Here is a 23,489-nt window from a genome sequence, read left to right on the forward strand (position 1 = left end):
AATGAATAAGGAATAGCTGATAAAGTACTAAATGTGATCTCACTAGGCTGCATTTTATTCTTAATCAAAGTTACCTAGGTAGAGTACACATATATGACTCAATATTTATTAACTACATAGAATAAAATGTAACAGAAATATGACATACAATTTTTTTATTACACTAGCATAGTGTGAGTGATTTTTTAAATTCTAAAGATGAAAATTAACATTTTCTTTTGTCTAAAGACAAGAAAAAAAAGTTTAATTTCAACGTCCCCCTTTTAATATATTTCTTTAAAAACAATAGAAAATGTGCAAAGGACAAAAAGCCAGGACATGAATAAACAGTCTCAAGAAGCCATATCATATCATTGTTTTGAATGTATTAAGCTTTTACAGAAATTCAAATAGGAGAACAAAATTTTCTGAACATATATAGAACTACTTTACAGTCTCCATGAGAAATACATATATTTTATTGAAATAACCTTTCAAATATTTGTTACACTTAAGTGAAAGAAGAAGAGTGGAAGGTTTCAAATTTGAGAATGCTTATAATGGAACAGAAAAAGAAAGTTTTGATATTTTTAAATGGAAAACACGATTGACATAAAACAGCTAAAGGTAAACACCATGACACTTCAGAAAGAAGTGAAAGGACAAATAATAAATAATACAATAGGGAAGCTTGGAACAAATCCAAGTTCCTCCTTTACTATTTTCCCTAATTATTAATTTCCCTCATATAACTCATTATGATTTTACTTGAATAAAGACAGAAGTCTTTGTAGCAAGTTTTTAAGGGCTTGCTTCACCTGCTGGTTCCGTAGAGTATAAATAAAGGGGTTCAAAAGTGGGGCAACAGAGGTATTGAGAACCGCGACTCCCTTCACTAAGGAGATCCTCTGTTTGGTTGAGGGTTTCACGTACATAAAGATGCAGCTGCCATATGAGAGGGAGATGACAATCATGTGAGAAGAACAAGTGGAAAAAGCCTTTTTTCTCTGGTTGGCAGAAGGAATTTTTATTATTGTCAGGGCAATATATGTGTATGATAGAATCACTAATACCAAAGTGATGAGTAGAGTCATCAGGGCTAGGATGAAACTCAGCATTTCAATCAAATGCGTATCTGTGCAGGAGATTTGCAGGAGAGGAACAGTGTCACAGTAGAAATGATCAATGACATTGGAGTTACAGAAATCCAAGGTTAAGCCTAAAATGAGTCCTGGAAAAATGATGAGGAAACCAGCCATCCAAGAGCTAAGGACCAGCTGGATACAGATTTTGTTGCTCATGATGGTCGTATAATGCAAGGGTTTACAGATGGCAACATAACGATCATAGGACATGGCAGCCAGGAGATAAAATTCAGATGCACCAAGAAGGAAAGCAAAAAATAACTGAGCTGCACAACAGTTATAGGTAATGGTTTTGTCACCAGTTGCCATACTAGCAAGCAATTTGGGAATACAGACTGTTGTATAGGAAATTTCTAAGAAGGAAAAATTTCGAAGAAAGAAGTACATAGGAGTCTTGAGATGAGAATCAAGCAAAGTGAGGGTAATGATAGTCAAGTTGCCTGAGATGCTTAACAAATAGGTGAGAAGCAGGAAGATAAATAGCACAATCTTCAATTTGGGGTCCTCTGTCAATCCTACTAAGATAAACACAGTCACTGATGTACGGTTTTCCATTATTGCCTCCTGATCTGCTTCTGGTCCGGTGAAAATAATGAGAAAAAAATTATGCAAAGGGACCAGAAAACATGAAGATAACTATGTCAAAACATTAGTAATTGCTAAAGGAGTACTTTTTGGATATGATTAATGTAAGATAAACTAGTGAAAGCTGTTACTTTTCTTTTGAGTAAAAGCAAATATGTTGTAAAAATTTGATGAAATAAAAGAGTACCTTATGTCATTTTATTTTCTGGTTTAGTTATATTTAAGGTAATGAAGTGAAAAGATGAATATGTATGTGAAAAAAATTGATTTATTTTTTCTTAATATGTAAGTATGAAAACATCATATTACTTATACTCAGTTTTGCTTATGATTACATAAATAGCATTGCCTCACGAAGCTGACAGTGGGGGCAACAGAGGAGCAAGGAGCAAATGGTATATAAATGTGTGTATGGGTGAAAACAGAAACCCAGCTTTAGGCTTAAGATACATAGTGGAAATAATTCAGTATAATAATGTCCATACCTCTTCAGTTGGTCTTTTACCAATCTACTCAACTAAAACTATTTCCTACAGTTCTTTCTGATTTTTTTTTTGTAAATTAGTGAAATGTATTTTGTCCCTATTTCCATCACCTCTCTTTTTCTGTCACTCTTCTCCTTTGCCATGTCCTATTCCAATATTAAACTTATCTGATTACATTGAGAACCTGAGTTGGACAAAATTAATCAGATTTAATGTTTCTTCAGATTATAGTTCTGAAAATGGGAAGAGAATAATAAAGCAATATGCAAAATTAGTAAGGGTTCAGCATGAGCGAAAATGAAACAGGGTAGAAGAATAAAAGGAAGAGAAAAGGGAGAATGGAAGCAAAGCAGAAAGAGAAGATAATAAAGATGAAGACCTACCATTAAGATTGAATTTCTCTTCAGGTAAGAATTCTATTTACCTCTTGGCTTTTAAACTGATCTATGGATCAAGGCAGCAAATATGTAATTTATCTTTACTGAGGTGAATAAAAAAGAGAAACTCTAGTAAATTTTACTCCAATGATCTGTGTCTGAGCAAGGTTTCAGACACTTACAGGTATTACTGACTGCTCTGAAAATATGGTAAATCAAAAGTCAAGCCACATCAAATGAAGTTGATTATGTGGCTGAGAATTTTATAAGCTCTTACTAAGTTAAATGTCACGAATCCTCCTAGGTATAAACATGTCATCCCTTGAGAGGAAGCCTCTGCTTTGATGACTTCATTATCAGTTATGCTTCTTTGGTGACTTCATCATCAATAACAGACATTAATTAACCAATTTTTATAGGTCTATGGAGAATGCACTGTTGTACACTGTAAAGGTATAAGACACTTTCCAAGAGAATTGCAGTTTACCAATATTTTGAGGGATGCTGGGAGAGATTGGGGGCAGGAGGAGAAGGGGACTACAGAGGATGGGATGGCTGGATGGCATCACCCACTCGATGGACATGAGTTTGAGTGAACTCTGGGAGTTGGTGATGGACAGGGAGGCCTGGTGTGGTGTGATTCATGGGGTCACAGAGTCGGACACGACTGAGCGACTGAACTGAACTGAACTGAATGTTTTGAGGAAACAGGATGCATGTGTGCATGTAGCAGTGTATAGTGCTCCATGAACTTAAGGGTAAATAAGACTCATGTTTACTATATGGCATTGGAGACTAGCAGAGAAGATTTTTCTGGGGCTTGGGACTGTTGGGGAGATGAACAAGAGAGAATGTTAAAAGACAGGATGGATCCTCAGTTGGGCATTGGGGACAGAGTAGGAAGTAGAATAAAGCCTTTTATGTAGGATAAATAGTGTCAACAAAGCTACAGAAGAATGAAAACTCATAAATTAATAAAAATTTACTGGAGACATTATGAAATATAAAGTTTTCTCCCGGGAATAGTTAAGGCTCTGGAAATTCTGGCTTTTCGTATCAAAATATAATAACAGCTTCCTAGTATTTACACACATTTTACCAAATCTAACGGATAATTTCTGAGAAAACTAACTGTATTGTAATGGCAATAGCCACTTGAGTCAGAAATATATCTATCATCCCAAGTCAGAATTAAATTGGACCTAGCTTTCCTTTAGCTCCATAACATTCTATATACACTGGAACTGTGTTTATATATATTATACATATAATATATATAGAGAAAGTTATTTAATCTTATTTGTATTTACATTAAAAACTGAAAGGAAATTCCCTTTCTAAATCATGATAAAACATTTTAAAATGGTGACATTTAATAAATCAATTTCAGACCACCTACAATTAAAAAAATAAGAATAATTAAATTTAAATCTATTAACATTAAGCACTCTTAGAATATTTCATGTATTTTCAATAATATGTGGATTTACATATCAGTTTCCAAAATACACTGAAACTTACAAACTGTTACCCTCCAGTTCAGTTCAGTTCAGTCACTTAGTCGTGTGCCACTCTTCGCGACCCCATGAATTGCAGCACACCAGGCCTCCCTGTCCATCACCAACTCCCAGAGTCTACCCAAACTCATGTGCATCGAGTCAGTGATGCCATTCAGCCATCTCATCCTCTGTCGTCCCCTTCTCCTCTTGCCCCCAATCCCTCGCAGCATCAGAGTCTTTTCCAATGAGTCAACTCTTCGCATGAGGTGGCAAAAGTATTGGAGTTTCAGCCTCAGCATCAGTCTTTCCAATGAACACCCAGGACTGGTCTCCTTTAGGATGAGCTGGTTGGATCTCCTTGCAGTCTAAGGGACTCTCAAGAGTCTTCTCCAACACCACAGTTCAAAAGCACCAATTCTTTGGCACTCAACCTTCTTCACAGTCCAACTCTCACATCCATACATGACCACTGGAAATACCATAGCCTTGACTAGATGGACCTTTGTTGGCAAAGTAATATCTCTGCTTTTGAATATGCTATCTAGGTTGGTCATAACTTTTCTTCAAAGGAGTAAGTGTCTTTTAATTTCATGGCTGCAGTCACCATCTGCAGAGATTTTGGAGCCCCCCAAAATAAAGTCTGACACTGTTTCCATTGTTTCCCCATCTATTTTCCATGAAGTGATGGGACCAGATGCCATGATCTTCGTTTTCTGAATGTTGAGCTTTAAGCCAACTTTTTCACTCTCCTGTTTCACTTTCATCATGAGGCTTTTTAGTTTCTCTTCACTTTCTGCCATAAGGGTGGTTTCATCTGCGTATCTGAGGTTATTGATATTTCTCTCGGCAATCTTGATTCCAGCTTGTGCTTCTTCTAGCCCAGTGTTTCTCATAAAGGTAAATAAATAGAATTACTTAGGCAAAAAAAAAAAAAGTGCTGTTAATGTTCACATTCCTTATATTTCTGTTGAAGAATGAAGCACTCAGATTTTTTTTCCTTCCATGGAGTCACAGTGAGATAGGTAATTTTTAAAATAAATTTAACACATGTGGACATTTTGTGATTAGCCATTTGTAGCTCAGATCAGCAATTTATAGACTATGCAAATATCTCCTTTATTCTTTATATTCACTATATTTTAAGTTAACAATAATAGAGCATAGTACTAAAAGTAAACAACTATTTATCCTAGCAAGTGATTATGGCTGTTTTTTTCCAGGAAATATCCTAAAGAGTAAGCAAATCTCTCCAAGACGTTCAGATTCAAAGGCATAGTTTTTCTGAGGATCTTTTGTTTGTTAGTAAACAATAAACCAAAGAGATGTCAATATGGATACAGACTTTTTTCCTATCTCCTTTTACTACATTCTCAGGAGTTTCTCAACAAAATACACTATATTAAAGTCATCATGCACTCCTTTTACCTTCATTTATTTATAAACTTATTCATTCCTTCCTTGAATACATATTTGACATGTGCTTGAAATGTGTCAAGCATGCTTCTATATAATGGGCATAAAACCGTAATCAAGATACATTAATATAAATGTGAGTATATGAAGGGTTAAGAATTAGGTTCAGAGCACACTTGGAAGATTTTCAGTTTTAATTCAACATGTAAAGATCTGAGAAGTCATCACTCACATCTGTATTACCAGAAAAAGCAGAAAAAATTAAGATCAATGGCTTTCTCGTACCTATTAGAGAACTGAGGTAGCAAGGCAAACCACCACAGCAAAAACAGGAGAAACAGGCCCACCCAGAGAGAGGGAGCCAAGACCTGCTTATTTGGAGCCAAAGCCATAAGCTGACAGGAATGCTTCAGTGCTTCAAACTGATAAATTGTTACATGCTGAATGTCTACAGGGGAATGCCTGCGGGGTAGTCTGAAAAGTGAAAAACTCCTAGAAGCTGTATTCTTAGGCAGCAGGGAAGGATTGCTGTGGGTTTTACTCCTAGGACTCCACCAAATTTTGATAGTGAAAAGCTAGGAAAGATTCCCTTTTGACTCTAGAATGGAACAGAAATGAGTTATATGAAATGTTACCAGAGCATTTCCCATATATAAAGGCCTACTCTTCACAGCACAATACTTTACCAGAAGACTATCGCACCTGATGAAAAGGTATTTCTCACACTCTAGCCCCCACCACCCTTGTCCTGCCTAAAAGTGGAAAAAAGTTGTATCATCAGAGACACTGTGATGATACTAGCCCTATAAAGTAGGCCTAATAAAATCAGATTTCATTATAAAATTGTAGAATGCTTACCCTCTCCCACAGCTTGACACATCACATCTGGTACAACTGAATTGCAGCTGAAAGAGTGCAAGATGCAGGCACTTTCTGAAGAGGAGTGCTTAAGAAAACCCCAAATCAACAAAAGATTTACAATGAAGAATGCTAGAGGAATTCGACCCTGCTAGCAACAATTGCTATAGCAACCACTAAATAAAACTTGCTTCTAGCAAGATCAATAGAATACCTCACATTAAAGGCCTATTTACCTTAGTTCCTGTTACTAGACAGATCACTTCCTGCCTTCAACACAAAATTACAAATCATGCCAAAAGGAGGAAAAAAACTACAGATGGAAGTGGGAAGGTAAACACCAAAAACAGAATCACAGAAACGATGTTAAAATTAATATGTTAAAGGCTATACTGGAAAATCTAGATAAACAGGAAGAACTCCATGAAAATATAACCAGAGAGAAGAAAACTCTAAAAAAGAATCAAAAGAAAATGTCACTATTGAAAAAAGTATAGTGAAAATAGGGCTTCCCAGGTGGCACTGGTGGTAAAGACCCCGCCTGCCAATGCAGGAGACATGAGATGTGGGTTCAATCCCTGCGTTGAGATCGCCTGCAGGAGGGCATAGCAACCCATCCCAGTACTCTTGCCTGGATTAGAAAAACCTGGCAGGCTATGGTCCAAAGAGTTGCAGACAGAAGCGACTTAACAAACACATACACACAAAGTGAAAATAAAGAATGCCTTTTATGAACTCGTTAATAGACTGAACATAGCTGTCGAGACTAGCTCGACAAGCAGCGTTTCCGAAAGTGCGATACCGCGAGAGAATGAGAAACGAGACACAAGAATTCAGAGAAAAGCGAGGATCAGGGGACCAACACCACTCCAAGGTGAAGGTGCTGAAACTGAATCCAAGCCAGCTTGATTATACTTTCAGCCGTGAATGAAATAATATGCAGGGAGTTAAACTATAACTCATGTGGCCTTCAAGGCCAAAGAACAAAATGATCATTAACCATTGAGTAATTAGGAAACAGTAATCAATAACAAATCAGTAACTAAGACTAATATTCTTATCTATAGATTTTCCACCAGATACATAAAACATGTGACTCCTAGGCCAGTTGAGAAACAGTCTGGAGTCAGATTTCCGACCCCAGGATCATATCTTGTTTTCAAGATTATAAACTTCCCTCTGGACTTGTTCCAAGAGTCTCATGCCTCATAGCAGCCAGTTTATCAATAATTATAAATTTCTTTTACAGCCCTTGCCAGGGCCTGATTTTCTTTTATTCTTCCTGTCTCCTACACATAGCCAAGGAAAAATTTAGCAAGCTTGAAGATAGGTCAATAGAAAATCCCCAAACTAAAACAAACAGAAAAAGGATAAAAACAAGCAAGCAAAAAGAAAAAAAAAAAAAAAAAAGCCCAGCATCTAAGAACTAATGGGCAATTTCAAAACATGCAACACATGTTTGATTGGAAAACTAGGAGAACAAAGGAAAAACAGAGCCAGAAAAATATTTGAAGTGACAATGACTGAGAACTTTTCAACATTAATGTTGAAAACACAAAATCTCAGATCTAGGAATTTAAGACAAGACCAAACAGGATAAACACTTCTCACTTCCTCTACGACCCCCTCCACCAAAACTAACTAAATAAATAAAACTACAACTTAGTCGTAACATATTCAAACTGCAAAAAACTGGAGGCAAAGAAAAATCTTGAAAAAAAGCCAGAAAAGAAAAAAAAATCTCTAAAGAGAAATTGGATAGAATTAAAGTTTCTCATCAGAAACTGAAAGCAACAAGAGGGGAGTGAATTACTTAAATTTTTGAAAGAAATAAATACTCAGGTAAAACATCCTTCAAAAGTGAAGAATAAATAAAAGCTTGCTGAGAGAAACTGCCACAGACTGGAATGTTTGTGTCACCTGGTCACAGGGTCAGACAGAACCTAGTGACTGAACAACAACAACAAAATTCATATGTTGAAACCAAATACCAAGTGGAATGACCTTTGAAGTGGGGCTTAAACGTGATGCTTATGTTATAAGGAAAGACCCTCATAAATGGGACTAGTGCCCTTTTAAAAAGGTCCCGGAGAGCATCCTTGATCCATTCTGCCATGTGAGGACATGGTGGAAAGACTATTAAATCTATTACTATGTAGCAGGGACTCCTTGTCCTGTGCTGTGCTCAGTCACATCCAGGTCTTTGCAACCTTATGGGCTATAGCCAACCAGGCTCCTCTGTCTGGGAAATTTTCCAAGCAAGAATACAGGAGTGAACTGTCATTTCCTACTCTAGGGGATCTTCCTGACCCAGTGATTGAACCTCAGTCTCCTGCATCTCCTGCCTTTGCAGGCAGATTCTTTACCTATTGAGCCACCTGGGAAACCCCTTAGACACCAAATCTGCAGCACTTAGATCTTACACTTTTCAGCCTCTAGGATTTTGAGAAATACATGTTTGCTGTTCAAGCCACTCAATTTATAATATTTTGTTACAGCAGCTCAAGTGGGCTAAGAGAAATAAAAACAGAGAATCCATTTGCAACAGACTTGCCCTGTTAAACAAAGCTCTTTAGGAAAAAGGCAAATGATATACAGGTCAGAAACTCAGATATACATCAAAAAAAGACTATTGAAGATAAGATAAAGGCATAATTACCTTTGACTATTTCAATATTCTTGCCTGGAGAATTCCATGGACAGAGGACTTGGATGGGCTACAACACATGGGGCAGCAAAGAGTATGATACCACTGAGTAATTAATCATTTCACTTTTCACTTTCATTTTTGATAACCTGATGAACCTTCTCAGTTCAGTCAGTTCAGTCACTCAGTCGTGTCCGACTCTTTGTGACCCCATGAATCGCAGCACACCAGACCTCCCTGTCCATCACCAACACCTGGAGTTCACTCAGATTCACATCCATCAAGTCAGTGACGCCATCCAGCCATCTCATGCTCTGTTGCCCCCTTCTCCTCCTGACCCCAATCCCTCTCAGCATCAGAGTGTTTTCCAATAAGTCAGCTCTTCACATGAGGTGGCCAAAGTACTGGAGTTTCAGCTTTAGCATCATTTCTTCCAAAGATATCCCAGGGCTGATCTCCTTCAGAATGGATTGGTTGGATCTCCTTGCAGTCCAAGGGACTCTCAAGAGTCTTCTCCAACACCACAGTTCAAAATCATCAATTCTTCGGCGCTCAGCCTTCTTCACAGTCCAGCTCTCACATCCATACATGACCCCTGGAAAAACCATAGCCTTGACTAAACGGACCTTAGTCGGCAAAGTAATGTCTCTGCTTTTGAATATGCTATCTAGGTTGGTCATAACTTTTCTTCAAAGGAGTAAGCGTCTTTTGATTTCATGGCTGCTGTCACCATCTGCAGTGCATTTGGAGCCCCAAAAAATAAAGTCTGACACTATTTCCACTGTTTCCCCATCTATTTCCCATGAAGTGATGGGACCTGATGCCCTGATCTTAGTTTTCTGAATGTTGAGCTTTAAGCCAACTTTTTCACTCTCCTCTTTCACTTTCATCAAGAGGCTTTTTAGTTCCTCTTCACTTTCTGCCATAAGGGTGGTGTCATCTGCATAGCTGAGGTTATTGATATTTCTCCTGGCAATCTTGATTCCAGCTTGTGTGTCTTCCAGTCCAGCATTTCTCATGATGTACTCTGCATAGAAGTTAAATAAGCAGGCTGACAATAGACAACCTTGATGTACTCCTTTTCCTATTTGGAACCAGTCTGTTGTTCCATGTCCAGTTCTAACTGTTGCTTCCTGACCTGCATACAGATTTCTCAAGAGGCAGATCAGGTGTTCTGGTATTCCCATCTCTTTCAGAATTTTCTACAGTTTATTGTGATACACACAGTCAAAGGCTTTGCCATAGTCAATAAAGTAGAACTAGATGAACCTTCTTTGTAGCACCAATTCTATTAGTTGACCTTTAGTAAAATTAATTACAAATCCAACATCAATATTAAAAGTATGAATGGTAGTATTTTGAGATCCAACTTAGATTACCTTCAAATTCCTCTGTTTCATTGTTCTCCCTCCTTCACTCCCTATTTCCTGCCTCTTTACTTTAATCATTTCATTTTCCCTCTTCCTTTCCCTTCTTTTATTACTTCTTTTTTTTTTTTTTGCTTTATTCAACAATTTTAAGGAGAAACTCTGACAAGATTGTCAGTGAAGTTATAGAAATTTATACAATGCCTTCCCTAAAGTTGGCTTAAAGCTCAACATTCAGAAAACTAAGATCATGGCATCCGATCCCATCACTTCATGGCAAATAGATGGGGAAACAGTTGCAACAGTGGCTGACTTTATTTTTCTGGGCTCCAAAATCACTGCAGATGGTGATTGCAGCTATAAAATTAAAAGATGCTTACTCCTTGGAAGGAAAGTTATGACCAACCTAGACAGATTAAAAAGCAGAGACATTACTTTGCCAACAAAGGTCCCTCTAGTCAAGGCTATGGTTTTTGCAGTGGTCATGTATGGTTTGAGATTTGGACTGTGAAGAAAGCTGAGGGCCAAAGAATTGATGCTTTTGAACTGTGGTGTTGGAGAAGACTCTTGAGAGTACCTTGGACTGCAAGGAGATCCACTAGTCCATCTTAAAGAAGATGAGTCCCGGGTGTTCATTGGAAGGACTGATGTTGAAGCTGAAACCAATACTTTGGCCACCTGATGCGAAGAGCTGAGTCACTGGAAAAACCCTGATGCTGGGAAAGATTGAGGGCAGGAGGAGAAAGGGACGACAGAGGATGAGATGGCTGGATGGCATCACTGAACTCGATGGACATGGGTTTGGGTGAACTCCAAGAGTTGGTGATGGACACGGAGGCCTGGCGTGCTGCAATTCACGGGGTCGCAAAGAGTCGGACACAACTGAGCGACTGAACTGAACTGAACTGAATGGGTAACTTGAACATTTAATAATTTTGACGAACCAATGGCTCCAAAGTTCCTGCATTTGAAGAACAGCATACATTTATATAATCAAAAGTCAAACTAATCCCAAGTATAATAAAAATCCTAAGCATCTCATGATCCAACTACTAAACACCAAAGATAATGAGAAAATATTTAATGTGCCTAGAAAAGAAAGACTAATTACATACTATGAACACTGGGGAACAATTGCATAAAAAATTTCTAACTTCTTCACAGACACTGGAGGCCAGAAAACAAAAGGTAATCTTTATAGAATTCTGAAAGAAAAAAAAAACAATTTTCAACCCAGAATTCTGTACAGTGAAACTACCCTTCAAAAATGAAGGGGAAATGAAATAAATATTTTCAGATAAAATAAAACAAAGAGTATTTTCCATTAACATATTTGCTCTCCAAGAAGCTGTCAACAGTATAAATTATGTATGGGACTTTTCAACAGATCCCAAATTGGTTTAGAACTAAAGTGTGTAACAGAGACTTGGTAGGGTATGAGAAAGACAAATATTGCAGCAGTTTAAACAAAACAAAACAAAAATTTATTTTTGTCCCTTTTAAATGTTCCGACTGGTAGGATGAAAATATTCAATGAAGTCTTTGAGTTTCTAAGCTAATATCCCTGAAATGCTGTCAAGAAGCTCGATGAGTTCTATTAATATCTTGTTTATTCACCATTTCTACTGTAATTACTCATCATTAGTGTGCCAAATAGCTAGCCATTTCATCTGCATAACAACAGTGAGATAGGCTAGAGAGGAGGAAAAGGGAGAACACTGTATATCAAAGAATAATTCCTGGAATTTGCACAAAGTATATCGATTTACATTCTTCGGACAGAATTTATTCACTGGGCCACAAGTTGCAAGGAACTCTGGCAAGAGACATAAATAAATATTCCATTAACACAGAAGTACTGGAGAATGTTTACTTATTAGGAAATATCAATTTAAGGCTCAATAAAAATAACACAAACACTAATGAAAGGAAGCTTTTAGAATAGAAATGGAATTGCATGCAGAACATGATGTCTAGAGAATTAATAATGGTGCATTCATTATGATGTACAACTCTTTTCTATGACAGGCTAAATTCTTACACTGTCTTACATGGTCACTTTTTATTACCAATGAGAATAATTTTTTTTTTCCTTTTTTCTGTTTCCAAACCATTATTTATGTATTTAGGATTTCAAAACATGAATGTGTGGGATGGCAAACATATTAGAGGAATCAAAACTGAATTCTCTGGAGACATAGTTTAAAGTAGCATAAAAAAAGAAAAAATATATATATAATTATATTTTTTCAAATATTTAGTGCATGGAGAGAACTCTTGTATAACATATAAATTTGTGATCCTTTGGGAATGGGTTCCTTATATATCATATCCTCATAAGATTTCTTCATAATTATTAGTTATTTTCCTTCGGGGCAAAGAAAGTATAAATACTCCATGGGATCAGTTCAGTTCAGTTCAGTTCAGTTCAGTTCAGTCGCTCAGTCATGTCTGACTCTTTGCGACCCCATGAATCCCAGCACGCCAGGCCTCCCTGTCCATCACCAACTCCCAGAGTTCACTCCGACTCACGTCCATTGAGTCGGTGATGTCATCCAGCCATCTCATCCTCGATCGTCCCCTTCTCCTCCTGCCCCCAATCCCTCCCAGCATCGAGTCTTCTCCAATGAGTCAGCTCTTCGCATGAGCTGGCCAAAGTACTGGAGTTTCAGCTTTAGCATCATTCCTTCCAAAGATATCCCAGGGTTGATCTCCTTTAGAATGGACTGGTTGCATCTCCTTGCAGTCCAAGGGACTCTCAAGAGTCTTCTCCAACACCACAGTTCGAAAGCATCAATTCTTCGGCGCTCAGCCTTCTTCACAGTTCAGCTCTCACATCCATACATGACCCCTGGAAAAACCATAGGCTTGACTAGACGGACCCTAGTCGGCAAAGTAATGTCTCTGATTTTCAATATGCTATCTAGGTTGGTCATAACTTTTCTTCCAAGGAGTAAGCATCTTTTGATTTCATGGCTGCTGTCACCATCTGCAGCGATGTTGGAGCCCAAAAAAATAGTGTCTGACACTGTTTCTACTGTTTCCCCATCTATTTCCCATGAAGTGATGGGACCTGATGCCATCATCTTTGTTTTCTGAATGTTGAGCTTTAAGCCAACTTTTTCACTCTCCTCTTTCACTTTCATCAAGAGGCTTTTTAGTTCCTCTTCACTTTCTGCCATAAGGGTGGTGTCATCTGCATAGCTGAGGTTATTGATATTTCTCCTGGCAATCTTGATTCCAGCTCGTACTTCTTCCAGTCCAGCGTTTCTCATGATGTACTCTGCATAGAAGTTACATAAGCAGGGGGACAATATGCAGCCTTGACGTACTCCTTTTCCTATTTAGAACCAGTCTGTTTTTCCATGCCCAGTTCTATCTGTTGCTTCCTGACCTGCATACAGATTTCCCAAGGGGCAGGATAGGTGTTCTGGGATTTCCATCTCTTTCAGAATTGTCCACAGTTTATTGTGATCCTCACAGTCAAAGGCTTTGACATAGTCAATAAAGCAGAAATAGATGTTTTTCTGGAACTCTCTTGCTTTTTCCATGATCCAGCAGATGTTGGCAATTTGATCTCTGGTTCCTCTGCCTTTTCTAAAACCACTTGAACATCTGGAGGTTCACAGTTCACGTATCGCTGAAGCCTGGCTTGGAGAATTTTGAGCATCACTTTAGTAGCGTGTGAGATGAGTGCAATTGTGCAGTAGTTTGAGCATTCTTTGGCATTGCCTTTCTTTGAGATTCAAATGAAAACTGACGTTTTCCAGTGCTGTGGCCACTGCTGAGTTTTACAAATTTGCTGGCATATTGAGTGCAGCACTTTCACAGCATCATCTTTCAGCATTTGAAATAGCTCTACTAAAATTCCATCACCTCCACTAGCTTTGTTCGTAGTGATGATTTCTAAGGCCCACTTGACTTCGCATTCCAGGATGTCTGGCTCTAGATGGGTGATCACACCATCGTGATTATCTGTGTTGTGAAGATCCTTTTTGTACAGTTCTTCTGTGTGTTCCTGCCACCTCTTCTTAATATCTTCTGCTTCTGTTAGGTCCATACCATTTCTGTCCTTATCGAGCCCATCTTTGCATGAAATGTTCCCTTGGTATCTCTCATTTTCTTGAAGAGATCTCCAGTCTTTCCCATTCTGTTGTTTTCCTCTATTTTTTTGCATTGATCGCTGAAGAAGGCTTTCTTATCTCTTCTTGCTATTCTTTGGAACTCTGCATTCATATGTTTATATCTTTTCTTTTCTCCTTGGCTTTTCGCTTCTCTTCTTTTCACTGTTATTTGTAAGGCTTCCCCAGACAGCCATTTTGCTTTTTTGCATTTCTTTTCCATGGGGATGGTCTTGATCCCTGTCCCCTGTACAATGTCACAAGCCTCAATCAGTAGTTCATCAGGCACTCTATCTATCAGATCTAGGCCCTTAAATCTATTTCTCACTTCCACTGTATAATCATAAGGGATTTGATTTAGGTCATACCTGAATGGTCTAGCGGTTTTCCCTGTTTTCTTCTATTTCAGTCTGAATTTGGTAATAAGGAGTTCATGATCTGAGCCACAGTCAGCTCCTGGTCTTGTTTTTGTTGACTGTATAGAGCTTCTCCATCTTTGGCTGCAAAGAATATAATCGATCTGATTTCAGTGTTGACCATCTGGTGATGTCCATGTGTAGAGTCTTCTCTTGTGTTGTTGGAAGAGGGTGTTTGCTATGACCAGTGCATTTTCTTGGCAAAACTCTATTAGTCTTTGCCCTGCTTCATTCCATATTCCAAGGCCAAATTTGCCTGTTACTCCAGGTGTTTCTTGACTTCCTACTTTTGCATTCCAGTCCCCTATAATGAAAAGGACATCTTTTTTGGGTGTTAGTTCTAAAAGGTCTTGTGGGTCTTCATAGAACTGTTCAACTTCAGCTTCTTCAGCATTACTGGTTGGGGCATAGACTTGGATTACCGTGATATTGAATGGTTTTCCTTGGAAACGAACAGAGATCATTCTCTCGTTTTTGAGATTGCATCCAAGTCCTGCATTTCAGACTCTTTTGTTGACCGTGATGGCTACTCCTTTTCTTCTGAGGGATTCTTGCCCGCAGTAGTAGATATAATGGTCATCTGAGTTAAATTCACCTATTCCAGTCCATTTTAGTTCTCTGATTCCTAGAATGTCGACGTTCACTCTTGCCATCTCCTGTTTGACCACTTCCAATTTGCCTTGATTCATGGACCTGACATTCCAGGTTCCTATGAAATATTGGTCTTTACAGCTCTTTATTGCTCTTTACTTGCTTCTGTCACCAGTCACATCCACAACTGGGTATTGTTTTTGCTTTGGCTCCAACCCTTCATTGTCTCTGGAGTTATTTCTCCACTGACCTCCAGTAGCATATTGGGCACCTAATGACCTGGGGAGTACCTCTTTCAGTATCATATCATTTTGCCTTTTAATACTGTTCATGGGCTTCTCAAGGCAAAAATACTGAAGTGGTTTGCCATTCCCTTCTACAGTGGACCACAACCTGTCAGACCTCTCCACCATGACCCACTCATCTTGGGTTGCCCGCAGGCATGGCTTGGTTTCATTGAGTTAGAGAAGGCTGTGGTCCTAGTGTGATTAGATTGACTAGTTTTCTGTGAGTATGGTTTCAGTGTGTCTGCCCTCTGATGCCCTCTTGCAACACCTACCATCTTACTTGAGTTTCTCTTACCTTGGGCGTGGGGTATCTCTTCACGGCTGCTCCAGCAAAGCACAGCCACTGCTCCTTACCTTGGATGAGGGGTATCTCCTCCCACCACCCTTCCTGACCTTCAACGTGGGATGGCTCCTCTAAGCCCTCCTGAGCCCGGACAGCCACCACTCCTTTGATGTGGGGTTGCCCCTCCTGGCCGCCATGGGATCAAGTGTTGAATAATTTTATATGGCAGAGTAGGTAATACTTAGAAATATATTCAATACATATATAAGCAAATTGTAATGGGCAAATGCAATACACTAGTCAAAAAATCTGAAAATAATCTTTAATTACAAAGTATTTACATTTACAAATTTGCCAAAAATAGATTATAAAAAACAATAAGTCACTGAGGAGTGGAGTGAGATGCACTCAGAGAAGAATAAAATATCAGCATTCTCTGTTCAGTAAGATGATAAAAAAAATTAAATATTGAGGCAGAGATGACTTTTTCTGAATAAATGTGTATATATCTTCTCTGAAAAAATATTTGAGTTTTTACGTGTTTTTGGCAGACTACTTGAGTCCAAACAGATGAAAAGAATTGATATGTCTAAAAGGTGGCACTAGAGGTAAAGAATCCATGTACCAATGCAGGAGATCCAAGAGACACAGGCTTGATCCGTGGATCAGGAAGATCCCCTGGAGTAGGAACTGGCAACCTGCTCCAGAATTCTTGCCTGGAAAACTCCATGGACAGGAATGTGGAGGGCTACAGTTCATCTGGCCATAGAGTTGGACATGGCTGAGCACCTGAGCACAAAAATAAAATTCAAAAACCATATTTTCTTTCAGATACATTTGTTTTATTTTATTTTACTTTATTTCACTTTACAATACTGTATTGGTTTTGCCATACATCAACATGAATCTGCCACAGGTGTACATGACTACTTTTGGTCTATTTTTACCGTATTAACTTGTTTTTACTAAACTTCTTACAGTTTGATTTAGGGAAAATGGTAAAAGAAAACATATGGAATACAGTGGTAATTTAGGACTAAAAAGTTTCCTTTAAGACTTATCTGATCTTCACAATGTCTAACACAACTAGACATCATTGCATTCATAGGGCCAGCATCTAATGGTTTTGTAATGTGAGCCTTGTAATTCTTTTACACTGTGTATTGGGATTAGTTGGTGTGTGTGATTATTGAAGTTCAAACAAGAAATGATTTGACACAATAAAATTCTGATTTAAGTGTTTTATATATACATATGCCTACAATTGTTTCCACTGAATTGTGTCTGACAATGAAGAAAACTTTATAGTAGCTTCCTCTATAATTATGTGAATATAAAAAGAATGTCTATGAAAAAAATCATATATTTTTTACCCATATCTGTCTACATTATTGACATGATTTTGGCAGCAGGTTATATTTTTTATTATAGACTCTTCCCACAAACTCCTTTAGCTACTATTGGAATCAACTTTTATTTGTCCTTTTATGTTATTTTTATCTATATACATGCTTTTTAAATAATAATGTGTGTTTTAGAGGTTGGAAATAATAACTTTTACATTCTCAATACAGAAAAGCTTTAATCTAGTGACCATCACCAAACCTTAATCATTTTATGTGTTTGATGGTGAAAATATTCACAGGAAATTTTTCTTAGAGATACCATTAATCTTTTATTTTGTAAAAGAAATACACTATAATTTGTCCTATAATTACTTGTACAAGATGTTGTACTTTTAAGAGAAAAATTTTGGAAAATATATTTTTTCAAATTTAATACTGATTTCCAATTTTCTACCTGTAAAAGCCTGAACAACCATGTCTTGGCTATTATAAGTAGCACTGTGATGAATACTGAAATTCATCATGCATCTTTTTGAATTAGATTTTTCTCCAGGTATATGTCCAGAAGTGGGACTTGAGGATCATAATGGTAAGTCTAGTTTTAAATTTTACTTTATTGAAGTATAGTTGAGTTGCATGTTAATTTTCACTGTACTGCAAACTGATTCAGTTACATACGTCTAACTGAATGTATAAAATATATATAATTTAATGTATATATTAATGTATATTACACATTCTTTTTCTCATTTCCCATTATAGTTTATCACAAGATATTAAATATAGTTCTCTGTGTTATACAGTAGGATCTTGTTTATTGTATGTTATATATTAGTTGCATCTGCTAATCTCAAATTTCTGATTCATCCCACCCTCACTTCCTCTCATTCTTGGCAACCACAAATCTGTTCTCTATGTCTGTTGGAAATAAGTTCATTTGTAACATATTTTAGACTCCACATATAAGTGACACCATATGGTATTTGTCTTTCTATTTCTGATATTTCACTTAAGTATGATCATCTCTAGGTCCATCTTGTTGCTGCAAATGACAATATTTCATTCTTTTTTATGACAGTACTATTCCGTTATATATGTGTGTGTATATATATATAAAATATCTTCTTTATCCATTCATCTGTTGATTGTCACCTCGGTTATTTCCATGTCTTGACTATTGCAAACAGTGCTACCATGAACATTAGGGGGCATGTATCTTCTCCAATTAGAATTTTAATTTTCCCCAACTAATCTATATGCCCAGGAGTGAGATTGCCAGATTATATGGCAACGCTAGTTTTCTGAGGAACATTCATACTGTTTTTCATATGGGCTGTACCAATTTATATCCCCACTAATGGTGTAGAAGGGTTCCATTTTTCTCCACATCCTCTCCAGCATTTGTTATTTATGGACGTTTCAATGATGGCCATTCCGACCTGTGTGAGATGGTATCTCATTATATAATGTTTTAATTTGCATTTATCTGGTGATTAGTGATATTGAGCATCTTTTCATGTCTGTTGGCCCTCTGTATAACTATCTTGCAGAAATGTCTATTAAGGACTTCTGCCTATTTTTCAATTGGGTTACTTTTTGTTGTTGTTGTTTAGTTGTATGAGCTATTTGTATATTTTGGTAATTAAGTGTCAGTCACATCATTTGCAAATATTTCCTCCCAGTCAATAGTTGTCTTTTCATTTTGTTTGCAGTCTCCTTTGCTGTAAAAAAGCCTATAAGGTCTTTGGCCACCTGATGCCAAAGTCGAACATGACTGAGCATCTTCAATTTCTTTCTTTTTTTCTTAAAAAGCATTGATTTTTACACTCTCTGATATTTCATTGTCAGCATAAAGAAGTGCAACTGATTTCTGTATGTTAGTCTTGTATCCTGCTATCTTGCTGAATTCATTTTTTAGTTCTAATAGTTTTTCATTTCTAATAGTTTCTGCGATGCTGTGCAGTGCCTAGTTGCTCAGTCAGTCTGACTCTTCGCAACTGCAGCCCATCTGCTTATGGTGATTCTCCAGGCAAGAATACTGAAGTGGGTCACCATTCCCTTCTACAAGGGCTCTTCCCAACCCAGGGATCAAACCCAGGTCTCCCTCATTGCAGGTGGATTTTTTTACCATGTGAGCCACCAGGGAAGCCCAAGAGTACTGAGGTGGGTAGCCTACCCCTTCTCAGGAGACCTTCCCAACCCAGGAATAGAATCAGGGTCTCCTGCATTGCAGGCGGATTCTTTACCTGCTGAGCTACCAGGGAAGTCCTTCAGTTCTAATAGTTCAGTTCTAATAGTTTAGGGTTTTCTGTATACAGTATCGTGTCATCTGCATCTAATGACAATTTTACCCCTTCCCTTCAAATTTGGATAATTGTTGCTTCTTTTTCTTGTCTGAGTGCTCTGATTAGGCTTCCAATACTACACTGAAAAGAAGTGGTGAGAGTGGGCATCCTTGTTTTGTTCCAAAGTTTAGCAAGAAGGCTTTCAACTTTCAAATTTTCACTATTCAGTATTATGTTGGCTGTAGGTTTGTCATAAATAGCATTTATTATGTTGAGATATGTACCCTCTATACTCACTTTGGTAAGAGTTTCTATCACAAAGGGCAATTGAATTTTATCAAATGTTTCTTCTGCATTTACTGAAATGATCATGTGGGTTTTATTATTTCTTTTGTTAACATGGTGTATCACATTGATTGATTTGTATATGTTGAGCCATCCTTGTTACCTAGGAATGAACTCAACTTGATTGTGGTGTGTGATCTTTTTCATGTGTTGTTGGATTCATTTTGCTAATATTTTGTTGAGAATTTTTGCACCTATATTCATCAAAGATATTTCTTTTTGGTAGTGTCTTTGTTTGGTTTTGGTATCAGAGTGATGGTGGCTTTATAGAATGACTTTGGGAGTGTTCTTTCCTTTTCAATCTTTTGGAAGACTTCGAGAAGGAGATGATATACTTTTCATAGCAATTAAATTTTGGTTCTAGTATGCATATTTCTTTAATTCAACAAGAAAAGAAAGTCATCAATACTCTGGTAGATTATCAAGAGAGAAACGTTTTTCCATGGATTTAAAGTCTAATATTCCTCCAATTTTTTCACATAAAAAGTAAACAATTACAATTATTGTATAGATTATTTTTAGCAGAACTGCAAATTAAATATTGAATTCTCTGTCCAGATACTCTGGAAATGCAAACTATTTTTCTCCCTGATGTAACCATCTTTAAAACAAAAATGAGCATAGTGTTCTTCTAGCTGAAACATCATTTTGCTAAACTTTAAACACTATTTATCACTGTTACTTTTCCATTGGGATCATGATTTTCTTTCTTTCTTTTGTACTATGAAGACCTGGAAAAGTAGAGGAAAACGATAGGAAACCATACACGAGTGCCAGTGTTTATTCTAGCAGGTTTGACTGATGACCCACGATTGAAAATTGTATTGTTCATCTTCTTACTTCTCACTTACTTACTAAGTATCACTGGCAATTTGATCATCATCACACTTACCCTGGTGGATCCTCACCTCAAGACCCCATTGTATTTTTTCTTCCAGAATTTTTCTCTCTTAGAAGTCTCCTAAAAAGCAAGAGAGTTCCAGAAAAACATCTATTTCTGCTTTATTGACTATGCCAAAGCCTTTCACTGTGTGGATCACAATAAACTGTGGACAATTCTGAAAGAGATGGGAATACCAGACCACCTGACCTGCCTCTTGAGAAATCTGTATGCAGGTCAGGAAGCAACAGTTAGAACTGGACATGGAACAACAGACTGGTTCCAAATAGGAAAAGGAGTATGTCAAGGGTGTATATTGTCAACCTGCTTATTTAACTTCTATGCAGAGTACATCATGAAAAATGCTGGACTGAAAGACACACAAGCTGGAATCAAGATTGCTTGGAGAAACATCAATAACCTCAGATATGCAGATGACACCACCCTTATGGCAGAAAGTGAAGAGGAACTCAAATGCCTCTTGATGAAAGTGAAAGAGGAGAGTGAAAAAGTTGGCTTAAAGCTCAACATTCAGAAAACGAAGGTCATGGCATCTGGTCCCATCACTTCGTGGGAAATAGATGGGGAAACAGTGGAAATAGTGTCGGACTTTATTTTGGGGGGCTCCAAACTCACTGCAGATGGTGACTGCAGCCATGAAATCAAAAGACGCTTACTCCTTGGAAGAAAAGTTATGACCAACCTAGATAGCATATTTGCCAACTAAGGTCCGTCTAGTCAAGGCTATGGTTTCTCCAGTAGTCATGTATGGATGTGAGAGTTGGACTGTGAAGAAGGCTGAGCGCCGAAGAATTGATGCTTTTGAACTGTGGTGTCGGAGAAGACTCTTGAGAGTCCCTTGGACTTCAAGGAGATCCAACCAGTCTATTCTGAAGGAGATCAGCCCTGGGATTGTTTTGGAAGGAATGATGCTAAAGCTGAAGCTCCAGTACTTTGGCCATCTCACGCGAAGAGTTGACTCATTGGAAAAGACTTTGATGCTGGGAGGGGTTGAGGGCAGGAGAAGGAGACAACAGAGGATGAGATGCCTGGATGGCATCACTGACTCGATGGATGTGAATCTGAGTGGACTCCGGGAGTTGGTAATGGACAGGGAGGCCTGGAGTGCTGCAATTCGTGGGGTCACAAAGAGTCGGACACGACTAAGCAACTGAGCTGAACTGAACTGAACTGATACTACTACATGCATCCCTAAATTGCTGGCTACCATGGCAACTGGGGACAAAACAATTTCTTATAATGGTTGTGCAGCTGAAGTGTTCTTTGTTCTCCTTATTGGAACATCTGAGTTTTATTTGCTGGCAGCTATGTCCTATGACCGCTACGTGCCATCTGTAAGCACCTGCATTACACAACCATCATGAACAATGAAATCTGCATTAAATTTGTCTTCTGTAGCTGGCTTGCCAGGTTCTTTGTCATCTTTCCACCACTCTTCTTAGGCCTAAATCTTGACTTCTGTGCTTCCAACACTGTTGACCATTTCTGCTGTGACACAACTCCCCTCCTGCAGATCTGCTCAGACACAGAGATCTTTGAGAGAATGGGATACATCTCAGCTTTGGTGACACTTGTGGTCACATTGATAATATCATATACCTATATCACAAAAACAATTCTAAAAATCCCTCCCAATAATCAGAGGAAAAAAGCTTTTTCAACATGTTCTTCTCACATGGTTGTGATAACTCTATACTATGGCAGCTGCATCCTCATAGATGCTAAACCGTCAGTCAAACAAAGAGTATCTTTTCCCAAGGGAATTGCAGTGCTCCAATACCTCTGTTGCACCACTTTTGAACCCTTTTATCTACACTTTACAGAACTAACAAGTGAAAAACGCCTTTGTGAATATGATACACAGGATTCTTTTTTTCTCAAAGAAGTGAATAGGCTACTGCATTATACATAAAGAAAAACAATAATAACTCAATAATAACAGTGTGTTCAACAGTAGCTTCCCTACCCCTGAAGTGAAAGTGAAAGTCCTTCAATCCTGTCTGACTCTGCGACTCCATGGAATTCTCTAGACCAGAATACTGGAGTGAGTAACCTTTCCCTTCTCCAGGGCGTCTTCCCAACCCAAGGATTGAACTCAGGTCTCCTGCATTGCGGGCGGATTCTTTACCAACTAAGCCACAAGGGAAGCCCTCCCTATCCTTAGTTACCCTCAATTTTCCCCTTTAATTTCTATCATAGTCATCTTAAATTCCTCCATGCCTCATTAACAAAACTCTTTGTTCTGTGAAGTTAGTTTTCTTTATATTCTTCAATAGACTTTCCCCCTCACCTCACTTCCTTTTCCTCTTAATATAGTAAACAAATTGCACTAATTTTTAAATCTTTTTTCTTTGATTTTTACTAAATTAAGTCTACAAAATAGTGTCTAACTTAATTACATTTAATGTAGCATACAATCCAAAGGTTAATATTCTATTTGTGATCAGTGACAATATACTTAAAACTAATATTCATTTATATTATTTGTCATACTACCAATTTGGGGTGCACATTCTACTCAAAGTAATTCAAAGAAGACTTCAGAGATGAGTCATCAAT

The 23,489-nt window shown here is 37.8% G+C and overlaps 1 protein-coding gene and 1 pseudogene across 1 annotated transcript; one reads left to right on the forward strand and one right to left on the reverse strand.

Moving 5' to 3' along the window:
* Positions 1 to 743: 743 nt before the first annotated feature.
* On the reverse strand, positions 744 to 7,426 carry LOC138078012 (olfactory receptor 6C76-like). The gene is made up of 2 exons (XM_068970446.1): positions 7,418 to 7,426; positions 744 to 1,688 (listed from the first exon to the last, which is right to left on the reverse strand). Exons 1-2 carry the CDS (start codon positions 7,424 to 7,426, stop codon positions 744 to 746), a joined length of 954 nt encoding a protein of 317 aa, XP_068826547.1.
* Positions 7,427 to 17,921: 10,495 nt separating this feature from the next.
* LOC138078688 (olfactory receptor 6C74-like) lies at positions 17,922 to 22,819 on the forward strand (annotated as a pseudogene).
* The last annotated feature ends 670 nt before the right edge of the window (positions 22,820 to 23,489 follow it).

Source organism: Capricornis sumatraensis, chromosome 4 (genome assembly GCF_032405125.1).
Source record: "Capricornis sumatraensis isolate serow.1 chromosome 4, serow.2, whole genome shotgun sequence".
In the NCBI taxonomy this organism is placed as follows: Eukaryota; Metazoa; Chordata; class Mammalia; order Artiodactyla; family Bovidae; genus Capricornis; species Capricornis sumatraensis.